The 12,210-nt window shown below is 37.3% G+C and overlaps 1 protein-coding gene across 3 annotated transcripts in view; it reads left to right on the top strand.

Annotated features, from left to right (window-relative positions):
* DIP2B (disco interacting protein 2 homolog B) overlaps positions 1–12,210 on the top strand; it is a 249,975-nt gene that overhangs the window by 225,241 nt on the left and 12,524 nt on the right. For all 3 annotated transcript variants that reach the window (XM_081309072.1, XM_081309070.1, XM_081309071.1), the window contains 5 exons: positions 5,156–5,267; positions 7,466–7,575; positions 8,043–8,173; positions 10,512–10,680; positions 11,454–11,624. In XM_081309072.1, coding sequence (XP_081165198.1) covers positions 5,156–5,267; positions 7,466–7,575; positions 8,043–8,173; positions 10,512–10,680; positions 11,454–11,624 — 693 coding nt within the window. The remainder of the gene's footprint in view (positions 1–5,155; positions 5,268–7,465; positions 7,576–8,042; positions 8,174–10,511; positions 10,681–11,453; positions 11,625–12,210) is intronic.

Raw genomic sequence — 12,210 nt, forward strand, 5'->3', positions numbered from 1 at the left:
AATCACCCTGAATGTTAATCGACTAAGTTCACCAATCAAAAGACAGACTGGCAGATTTGATTTAAAAAAAAAACAAAACAATATGCTGCCTCCAAGAAACTCATTTTATAGGAAAAGACATCCACAGACTAAAGGTGAAAGGTTGGGAAAAATCATACCATTCACATGGACTGCAGAAGCAAGCAGGGGTTTCCATCATCATCATCAAATAAATTATACTTCAAGCCAACGTAATCAAAAGGGATTAAGAAGGACATTTCATATTGCTTAAGGGAACCATTCATCAACAAGACATAATAACAACAACAAAAATTTATATGCCCCAAACAATGGAGTGTCTACGTTCATCACACAAACTCTTCTCAAGTTCAAGAGTCAAATAGACCACAACACAATAATTCAGGGAGACTTTAACACACCTCTTTCACCTCTGGATAGATAGTCCAAACAAAAGCTGAACAACGAAACTATAGAACTCAATAATACAATTAATAACTTAGACTTAATTGACGTATATAGAATATTTCATCCTTCAATTCACTTTCTTCTCAGCAGCACATGGATCCTTCTCTAAAATAGACCATATATTATGCCACAAAGCAACTCTTAGCAAATATAAAAAAGTAGAGATACTAACCTGCAATCTATCAGATCATAATGGAATGAAATTAGAAATTAATGATAAAATAAGAAATAAAAGTTACTCCAATATCTGGAGAGTAAATAATATGATATTGAATGAATAATGGGTTGAAAAAGACATCTAGGAAATTAAAAAATTCTTAGAGGTGAATGAGAACACAAATACAATGTATCAAAATCTCTGGGATACTATATAGGCAATACTAAGAGGAATGGAGTTCATTCCTCTTAGTATTTCATGGAGTTCATTCCTTAAAAGAAGAAAAAATAAACAAATAAATGACTTAACTTATATCTGAAAGTCCTAGAGAAAGAACAAATCAACACCAAAAGCAGTAGAAGACAGGAAATAATTAAAATCAGAGCTGAAATCAATGAAATTGAAACAAAAGAAACAATTGAAAAAATGGACAAAACAAAAAGTTGGTTCTTTGAAAAAACAAATAAAATTGACAAATCCTTAGCTATGCTAATGAAGGGAAGGAAAGAGAAAATTCAGATTACCATTATACATGATGAAAAAGTAAATATCACAACAGATACTACAGAAATACAGAAGATAATTATAAATTATTTTGAAAACTTATACTCCAATAAAATAGAAAATATTGAACACATTGACAGACTTCTAGAGTCATATGATTTGCCCAAATTGAATCAGGATGATATACACAATTTAAATAGATCAATTTCAAGCGATGAAATAGAAGATGTCATTTGAGGCCCACCACCCAAGAAAAGCCCAGGACCAGATGGAGACATAGCCGAGTTCTACAAGACCTTTAAAGAAGAACTAATACCAATACTTTTCAAGTTATTTCAGGAAATAGAAAAAGAGAGCACTTCCAAACTCATTCTATGAGGCCAATATCACCCCGATTCCAAAATCAGGCAGACACATCAAAGAAAGAAAACTTTAGACTAATATCTCTAATGAACATAGATGCAAAAATTCTCAAAAAAATTCTGGCGTATCAAATACAAAAACATAGTGCACCATGTTCAAGTGGAGTTCATCTGAGGGATGCAAGGTTGGTTCAACACACAGAAATCAATAAATGTAACTCTTCACATCAATAGACTTAAAGATAAGAACCATATGATCATTTCCATACATACAGAAAAAGCATTTGACAAAATACAGCACTCCTTCATGTTCAAAACACTAGAAAAACTAGGGATAAGAGGCACATGTCTCATTGTAAAAGCTATCTATCTGTGCTAAGCCCCAGACCAATATCATTCTAAATGGGGAAAAAATTAATGCATTTTTTTTTCTAAAAACTGGAACAAGACAGGGAAGCTATCTTTCACCATTTCTGTTTAACATAGTTCTTGAAACACTGGCCAGAGCAATTAGATAAAAGAAGTTAAAGGGATACAGATAAGAAGAACTCAAATTAGTACTATTTGCCGATTATATGATTCTATACCTAGAAGACCCAAAAAATTCTACCAGAAAACTTCTAGAACTAGTAAATGAATTCAGCAAAGTAGCAGGATACAAAATCAACACTCATAAATCAGTGACAAATCCTCTGAAAGAGAAACGAGGAAAACTACCCCATTTACAATAGCCTCAAAAAAAAAAAAAAAAAAACAACTTGGGAATCAACCTAATAAAAGAGGCAAAAGACCTCTACAATGAAAACTACAGAACACTATAGAAATTAAAAAAGACCTTAGAAGATGGAAAGATCTCCCCTTGTTCTTGAATAGGCAGAAATAGTATTGTCAAAATGACCATACTACCAAAAGTGTTAGACAGATTTAATGCAATTCCAATCAAAATCCCAATGACCTTCCTCATAGAAACAAAAAAAGCAGTCATGAAATTCATCTGGAAAAATAGGAGACCCAGAATAGCTAAAGCAATCCTTAGCAAGAAGAGTGAAGCAGGAGGCATCACTATACCAGACCTTAAACTACACTACAGAGCAGTAGTAACAAAAACAGCATGGTATTGGCATCAAAATAAACTGGTAGACCACTGGTACAAATACAGGACACAGGGAGACTAACCCACATAATTACAGTTATCTTATATTAGACAAAGGCACCAAAAATATACATTGGAGAAAAGATAGCCTCTTCAACAAGTGGTGCTGGGAAAACTGGAAATTCATATGCAACAAATGAAATGAAACCCCTCTCACCATGCACAAAACTCAACACAAAGTGGATCAAGGACCTAGGAATTAAACCAGAGACCCTGCATCTAATAGAAGAAAAAGTCAGCCCAAATCTCCATCATATTGCTTTACTTCCTTAACAAGAATCCTAAAGTGCAAGAAATAACATCAAAAATTTATAAATGGGATGGACTTAAACTAAAAAGCTTCTTCTCAGCAAAAGAAACAATCAATGAGGTGAACAGAGAGCCTTCATTTTAGGAGCAAATTTTTGCCACACACACATCAGAGCACTAATCTCCAGGATACATAAGGAACTCAAAATACTTAACACCAAAAAACCAAACAACCCAATCAGTAAATGGGCTAAGGAGCTGAACGGACACTTTTCAGAAGAAGATACATTCAATCAACAGATATATGAAAAAATATTCAACATTTCTAGTAATTAGAGAAATACAAATAAAAACTACTCTTAAGATTTCATCTCGGGCTGGGGATGTGGCTCAAGCGGTAGTGCGCTCGCCTGGCATGCCTGCGACCCGGGTTCGATCCTCAGCACCACATACCAACAAAGATGTTGTGTCCGCTGAGAACTAAAAAATAAATATTAAAAATTCTCTCTCTCCTCTCTCTCTCTCCTCTCTCACTCTCTCTTTAAAAAAAAAAAAAAAAAAAAAAAAGATTTCATCTCACTCCAGTCAGAATGGTAGCTAACAAGAATACGGACAATAAATGTTGGCAAGGATGTGGGGGAAAAGGCACACTCATACATTGCTGGTGGGACTACAAATTGGTGCAACCCATCTGGAAAGCAGTATGGAGATTCCTTAGAAAACTTGAAATGGAACCACCATTTAACTCAGCTATCCCCATTCCTCAGGATATATATATATATATATATATATATATTTCCCAAAGGACTTAAAAACAGCATACTACAGTGATGCAGCCACATCAATCAATGTTCATAGCAGCTCAATTCACAATAGCTAAACTGGAAGCAACCTAGATGCCCTTCAATAGATAAATGGGTAAAGAAACTGTGGTGTATACACACAATAGAATATTACTCAGCATTAAAAGAGAATAAAATTATGGCATTTGCAGGTAAGTGGATGGAGTTGGAGAATATCATACTAAGCGAAGTAAGTCAATCCCACAAAACTGATAAGTAGGTGCAGATCCATAATGGGGATGGGGGAGGCATGGGAAAAGTGGAGGAACTTTGGGCAAAGGGGAGGATGCATGGGAGCAGGAAAGACAGTGGAATGAGATGGACATCATTACCCTATATGACTGCGCATTATGGTGTGATGCTATATTTTGTACAACCATAGAAAGGTAAATGCATTCTGCTGTCATATATACCTAATTAAAATAAATAAATAAGGTTAAAAAAAATCCTCCCAAGTGCAGATCACTTTCATTTGGTCATTTGGTTAGTTTTGTAAATTCATTTGGTATAGTATTAAAAGATGTCCTGGTTTGGAGGTTTTGCTCCGTGGTCGAACATTCATACGGCATGTATGACATGCTGGATCCCTAGCACCATATGGGGAAAAAAATGACATCCAAATCCTGTTCTGAAGTTGATAGAAATTTTTACATATGAAAATTGAAGTTAAATCTGCATTACATCATATCCTAATGTACTTTAAAGCAGAAGGCAGTCTTGGCCAAGGTACTAAAAGGTTGTAGAATCCTAATTTATTTAATATTTGTTTCTCTGAGAACTGCCACTCTGTCAGCAACTTGAGTCTGTAGCATAAAAGCCATATTCACCACAAATGATTTTATTTTGAAGTTTGTTTCAACAGAATGCCCTTGTTATATCTTACAAAGTGGGTCAGAAAAGTAGGGAAGGGAATTTATTTCTATTGAGGCAGTTTTTGAGCAAAGTAGGTCAGTTTGCATTTCTGTGCATAGCTGGACAGTGTCTGTGGGAGCGTCTGTCTGCATCTGTGTCCTCACATCAGCATACTTTCTAGCCTGGTCACTTTCCCCCTTCACTAGACTGGCACACACTGACTCCAGACATTCTTATCTGTCTCCTCTCATTCCCTGAGCACTACAAAATCCATGTCTTATTTTATTCAGGTCTTCATAAAATCACAGGATTCTGGGATCCATACTGAGAATATAATTATGAAATATTTGAAAATCACTGTTGTAAGCAATAGCTTGTGTTGTGAAGAAGTCTGCTGTTCTGAGAGAATTAAGTGTTACATATTTCCAGAGGGCAAAGTGTAAAAGGAAGATATTGACTTTATTCTTTGAAAAGCTGATACTACCCTGAGTAGTATGGTGTATGAGTTGCTTTTAGCAGCAGCCAGAGATTGAGCTAACCCTCCTGATGCTCATTGCTGTTTGTTTTATAGGTCAGCAAAGCAGCATGTATTCTCACCACTCAAACCCTAATGAGGTTACTAAGGTCCCGAGAAGCAGCAGCAGCTGTGGATGTGAAAACCTGGCCAGCCATCATTGACACAGGTAAAAGGGAGATTTCTCCTGAGCTGTCATGGGAGCTAGAACATTTACTGAGATTTCCTAGATCCTGTGCCAAACACATTGACATAGCTTTTATGGCACACATTCCATCTGCTAAGATAGAGGCAAAAACCTAGGATCCAATTAGCCTAAAGTACTCGGCAGGGTAATAACCAGGCACCGAGAAGTTACTCTTGGTATCATTGAAAGTTCATTAGGTTTTTATGCCGGATGTGATCCATTATTTTTCAATGTATGGCCATGTAAAATAGTGAGATGATCTGATCCATGATTTTCAGGTGTGATATAGTTGAAACAATATCGTACAAGGAATCAGAAAACCTGGTTTCTGGTTAGAGCTTTATTATTTCCTGTCTAACCTTGAAATTACTCTTTTCTAAAATACTGCCTAGCCCTACTTGACTCACATTTATTGAGAAAATCAAATAAGATATAATATGAAAATAGGTTGAAAACCACAATATGCATGAATTTTAAGTGGTATTCATATTAAAGGAGGTAAGACCCAGGAATAGATAGAAAATCAGTGGAATAGGGAAGAGCATGGGTTTTGAACTCAGCCACTTTAAAAATTCTCAGGTCTTTGCTACTCTCTGAGTATTCTTAACTAACCTAGATAGAACTGACTATAAAATGGGAGTTGTAAAGATTGAGTGATGTAAAATACCTAGCATAGAATCATAATGATAACATCTGTTACTGAGCCTTTTTTATGTGTCATTCACTTAACACATTACCTAAATTTATCCTAACACTAATCCTTTTAGTTGGCTGCTACATTTGTTTGTTTGTTTTAAGTACCAGGGAGTGAGCCCAGGGGTACTTAACCACTAAGCTCCATCCCCAGCCTTTTTTTTTTTTCTTTGAGATAGGGTCTTGCTAAGTTGCTGAGGCTGACTTTTAACTTATGATCCTCCTGCCTCAGCCTCCTGAGTACCTGGGTTTATAGGTACACACCTGTAAATTACCAATTCTGAATTACCATACCTGGCTTTTAGATGGCTGCTATTTTTACCCTCATTTCAAAGATAAGACAACCAAAGCACAGGGAAATTAAGAAAACTACAGAAGTGAAATGCAGACCTGGCCAGTTTGGCTTATTGCCCACCTCTTAACCATTAATTTCCTCCTACCCTGTTTTCATAAAGTATTTTATAGTATCTACGTCCACAATATTTATATGGATTTAAATGCAGAGATGATAGTATTTGTGATTATTGTGTGTCAGATGCTGAGCTAGATTTTTATATTTGTTATTCAAAGGCAGAAGCACAGTCGTATATAACCCAAATGGTATATATTATTTGTGTTGGTATTAATGATAACAAACCATTGTGCTGTGGTAATGGACTCAGTGACATTGCAGGAAGACCTAAAATACGGGCTGTGGGTACAGACAAGAGTAAGGTTTCTTTTAGGTACATGAATGGTCACGAGTGACTCAACCTTACACAATGATAGGTCAAAGGTGATGGATAGAGAAAGTTTTTGGTCTGACCAGAAATGGGCACCCATGACATGGAGATTTAAAACTCAGGATTTTTTCTTTTAGGACATGGACATTGAATGGTTGGGTCACAGACATCCTTGGGGTTGACATACTCATAAAATGGGGGAATTATCATAAATGAGAAAAAAATTACCAATTCTAAATTACCAGTCTTAAAGTCTTCCAGGTAAACTTGGAGGAAAACTGTCCAACTTTTAAAGCTTCCCGTGATTAATAGAACATGCACTAAATTGTAAATAATGAACTTTAATTGGAAACCAGCATATCAACAACTAATGCTTTTTGAGCATGCACTCAGTCATTTGTTGTCTTTAATGTGTTTTGTGTGAATTAACTTCCCAACAGTTATTCATTTAAGGAAGAGGGAAACAGACACAAAGGCCACATAGCTGAGAAAAATAGAACCAGGATTTGAACACAGCAGTATGCTTCTTACTAAACTTCTGTTAAATAAATTGACCTGATGTAGATTTACTTGTTGTATTTAGATTGTCTAATGTTGTCCTCAACCCCAACCTGTCTCAGAGAGGCTTGGTTAAAAATGAGAAGCCCGAGCTTTTCAAATTCCAGAAGCTAAATTCAGCCATAGCAAAGCCACAGAAAACCAGTTGAAGAGCAATAGTTTTCATGTTCCAACATGTCTGATTGATGTTTTTTCTTTTCATTGCAGATGATTTACCCAGGAAAAGGTTACCTCAGCTGTATAAACCACCTACACCTGAGATGTTGGCATATCTTGATTTTAGTGTCTCCACAACTGGCATGCTTACAGGAGTGAAGGTAAAATTATTTGGGTGTATTCACTCACTCATCAAAGTCTGCTGGTATGCCAGACCACAGAAAAAGAGATGACCACTGTCCCGGAGACTTTAGATGTAGAGGCCAACTGGTTGAACCAGAGGCCAGTAGGCGGAGGATCAAGGGTCCCTTCTATATTTAAGTAAAAGCATTGGCTCTTCCGGAAAACATTATCTCAAGGAATTTGGGTTTTGAAGTGTCTGAACCTAGCATAGATCCTAACAAATAATCAGATTCCTCATTAAAGTCAGTAAGCAGTTGTAAGTTCACATATAAAATGCAGTATTAGCTAATGAATAGAAATGTGATGTTTAATTTAGATTTAGGTTAAACTTTAAGGAAATAAAAAATATATCATTTGATGAGTTTGGGGAATTTAAACTTTTCAAAGCTGTGTCTCTGCCTGTGGGATGCCAGTTCCATCCTATTCCATGTTCCTTACTTTGCAGATGTCCCACTCTGCAGTTAATGCTCTTTGTAGAGCCATCAAGCTCCAGTGTGAGTTGTATTCTTCTCGGCAGATCGCCATCTGCCTTGACCCTTACTGTGGACTTGGCTTTGCACTCTGGTGTCTCTGCAGGTAGGGATGAAAAAGCCAAAGAAACAGAATGTATGGGGTATACTTGGAATATAACAATCTTCTTCTTTCTTTTGCTCCCCTAAATTTTATAATGTTTCAGTAAAATGCTGATGTTTCTAGAATTTATGCACCTTATCTATATCTGACGTTTGTTTAGTTTTGTTTGTATTTTCCCTTTTCCGTTCTATTAGTTTGTTTTAGTATTGGGAATTGACACATCAGGGCCTCACACGTGCTAGACAAGCGCTCTACCACCGAGCTACATCCCCAGTCCTTTTTATTTTTTATTTTGAGACAGGGTCTTTCCAAGTTACCCAGGCTGGCTTTGACTTGTAATCCTCCTGCTTCAGCCTTCCTAGTTGCTGGAATTACAGGCATGCACCACTGAGTCCAACAACTTCTGTTAGATTTTTGCCTTGTACAAAATGGCAGTGATCTTGTTACCTGTTCTCTGCTCCATCCTGTAATTCTTGTTTTAGAAACAGAGCCAAATAAAAGGATGATTCTTGGATGAAATATGACATGTTTTGACAGCCAGAATATACCCCCTAAGCTTGGCAGGAAGGAATATGATGGGATAGGATGACAGCATGTGGCTGGAAAGTGGCATGTTTGCCCTGGGCAGATTGCTTCTTGAGAAATAGCAGGTCCCATCTTCCACCATCTGCCCAGAAAACCTTATCTCAGACCTGCATCTTCACCTTCTGGGTTGACATTATGAATGCTTCAAAAATGCCTGTAACATCCTCCTTCTACATGCCCATCTTTGTTAGGGTAGGTTTGTCTACTATGGTGCCCAAAATAGGAACTTGAGCATTATTTTCAACTTCTATATCTTTATGTCTCACATCTAATGAAATATTCTTTCCTTTGGCTCAGTTATTCCGGTGCCTTTGTGTGTAGCACTGACACATACTTGTAATCCCAGCATCTCAGGAAGCTGAGGCAGGAGAATCACAGATTTGAAGCCTTCCTCGGCAACTTAGTGAAACCCTGTCTCAAAATAAAAAATATAAAAAGGCTGATAATGGCTCAGTGGATCACAACTGGATTCAATCCCCAGTATACCCCAACACACACAAAAATAATAATAACTATTATTATTATTAGTGTTATTTTTATTATTATTTCTGGGTCTTTCAGAATTAAAAACAGCTCCTTTTGTGGCTCATAATTGTGATGACTGGGTTTTCACACCATTGTCTGAGATATGCCTCCCTCAAATCTAGTTATGACATTGGCATATTACCTATCTGTTGTGGAAAAAATAATTAATAAGGATTCCCCAGACCTAATAACTTCAGTCTCCAGAGGTAGCAATCACAAAAATGCAGGATTCCTGAGCTCCTAGTGATTCTGATCTAGATTATATATATGATATGTGACTCTGCCATTCCTTTCTTTTTAGTCTGACTTTAATGTCAGGGTTCAGGCCCACATTATCCCTTACCTTCACTATTGCTGTAACCACTTCTGTCTCTCAATTTTCAATGGTTCAAGTCTCCCATCCTTACTCCCGAGTTGCTGGTTTTGCCCCAACTTAAAGCCACACTTTTAAAAGTAAAGACTGACTTTCTTCATAAGACAGTTAAGCTCTTTTATAGTTTGGCCCCTGCTCTTTTGGCCTCACTTTCCCCTTGTACCCTGTGCTCTAGGATTTCCCTAGAATGCTATTTCTTTTTTTTCTTTTGTTTGTGGTATGGGGATTGAACCCAGGGGCACTTAACCACCGAGCCACATTCCCATTAATAAAAATTAATTTTTTATTTTGAGACAAGGTCTCACTAAGTTACTTAGGGCTTCGCTAAGTTGCCAAGTCTAGCTTTGAACTTGGAATTCTCCTGCCTCAGCCTCCTGAGTCATTGGGATTATAGGCGTGCAGCACTGTGCCTGACATAAATGCAATTTCTGACAGCTTTACATACTCCATATTTCTTTGCCTTTGCATATGCTTTTCTTCTGCATGAAATATACTGCCCCTGTTCTCACTCACTCCTAGCCACTCAAATTCCTACTCCTTTAAGCCCCAGCTCTAGTGCTACCTACTCAGTGAACCCTACCACCTCTGCCCCAGCTTTCTTAGCTTGAATGAATTGCTCTTTATTTTGTGAACTCTGTGCCCTTTATTCACATCTGTTATCACACCTACTACAGTCTGCTTTATTTTTGATTACTGTATCTTGTGAATTGCAAGGGAATAAGGTTGATTCTTAGATCTTCAATCTAATGCGACCCCTCTACTATCCTTCCCACTCAGTAAATATTTGCCAAGTTTATGACGTTTTGAAACATCTTAGGATGAATTGATAATATCAGCTTTTGCCTTTCTTCATTACAGTGTCTATTCAGGTCACCAATCCATCTTAATTCCTCCTATGGAGTTAGAAAATAACCTTTTCCTCTGGCTCACTACTGTCAACCAGTACAAAATAAGGGACACTTTCTGCTCCTACTCAGTAATGGAGCTTTGCACTAAAGGATTGGGAAACCAAGTGGAGGTGCTAAAGGTAAGAAGTAACTACCACAAGTAACCAGTTCTAAGAGATTTTTAAAATAAGGGGCCAGGGCATGCTAATACCAGAGTAAGGGTTAGCAGACATATTTGCCTGTTTCTAGCCAGACAATTAATGGATATTTTGTAAACTTTAAGAAGTTTAACCCTTCTTACTTCCTAATTTAGTGTATACTTTCAGAGTCTAACGTGGGTCTCTGTGGAGAAGGCAAAACTGATTGAAAGATAAAAGGGAACTATGACCTCCCATAGAATTTTCCCAATAGAATTTAAAACCTCAGAATATGAGAGATTGGAGACTGTCCCGCAGCTAAAGGTAGCTCATTTATGTGCGTATACAGTGATTATATTTCTGTCATACGAGAAAGTTGGAAAATACTGAATTTTCTTTGAGAAGTATGACTTCAAGAATGAAAAAGAGACAAAAGGTTAGATATCCAAAGTTCTAGATTTATTTTTCTCTTAGTCCCAGAAAATAGGAAGAAATCTAAGGTTCAGAAATGAGAAAAGATAGAATGTATTATTGAAAAGTCTAAGATTTTTAGATAAAAGAAGAAAGAAATAGAGAACGAGCAGATTTACATGTGAGTAATGATTTTAATGGAATGTTTGTATTTTCTTCTTTTCTAAAAGCTGTTTTTTTTCCTGTGTGTATGGGCCAAGAAAATAGTTCCTCAGATTTTCCTGACCAAAGAGAGAGCAGTGATTCTACCTATTCAGTTCTCTTCTGATCCTACTAACTCAGCTTATGGCATGGGTATCTTACAGACAAGGGGGATTAACCTCTCCTGCATCCGGACCTGTGTGGTGGTGGCAGAGGAGCGCCCCCGCATTGCCCTCCAGCAGTCCTTCTCCAAGCTCTTTAAAGACATTGGTCTGTCCCCTCGAGCCGTCAGTACCACTTTTGGATCAAGAGTCAATGTAGCAATATGTTTACAGGTGAGGTCAAAATCTAGTATGCTAGGGGCTGAGGTTGTGGCTCAGTGGCAGAGCGCTCGCTAGCACGTACGAGGCCCTGGGTTCGATCCTCAGCACCACATAAAAATAAATAAATAAAATAAAGATATTGTGTCCTACTAAAAGCTAAAATTAAAAAAAAAAAAATCTAGTATGCTAGCAAACAAAGAAGGAATGTGAGGTGCCCCAAGCATAGGGCAGACTGCTAAGCTTGAGCCCTATTTCAGCTCACTTGCTGTTGGACTTTGGGCTTTTTATTTTGCCCTCTCTTTGTTTCATTTTTCTCTTTGTAAAATAAAACAACAATCTCATACTTCACAAGGTTTTTGCAGAATCAAAGGGTTAGTAGGTCAGAGCATTTAGAGTGGGCCTGGCAGACGGGCACCAGTGTAAATGCTTACTCTTGGTAGTAGTGATGTGGTCTGTGATGATGAATCAAGAAACTTTGAGTCCTATTTGGATATTATTTATCTGTCTTCTCCATATTTTGCACTTTTCCCCCATTGAAAACAAAACACAAATAAGCCAGTATTCTCCTTTTCAGTCAGATGGCAACTTTGCCATGTTG

Source organism: Spermophilus citellus (genome assembly GCF_964194105.1).
Source record: "Spermophilus citellus genome assembly, chromosome: 10".
NCBI lineage: Eukaryota > Metazoa > Chordata > Mammalia > Rodentia > Sciuridae > Spermophilus > Spermophilus citellus.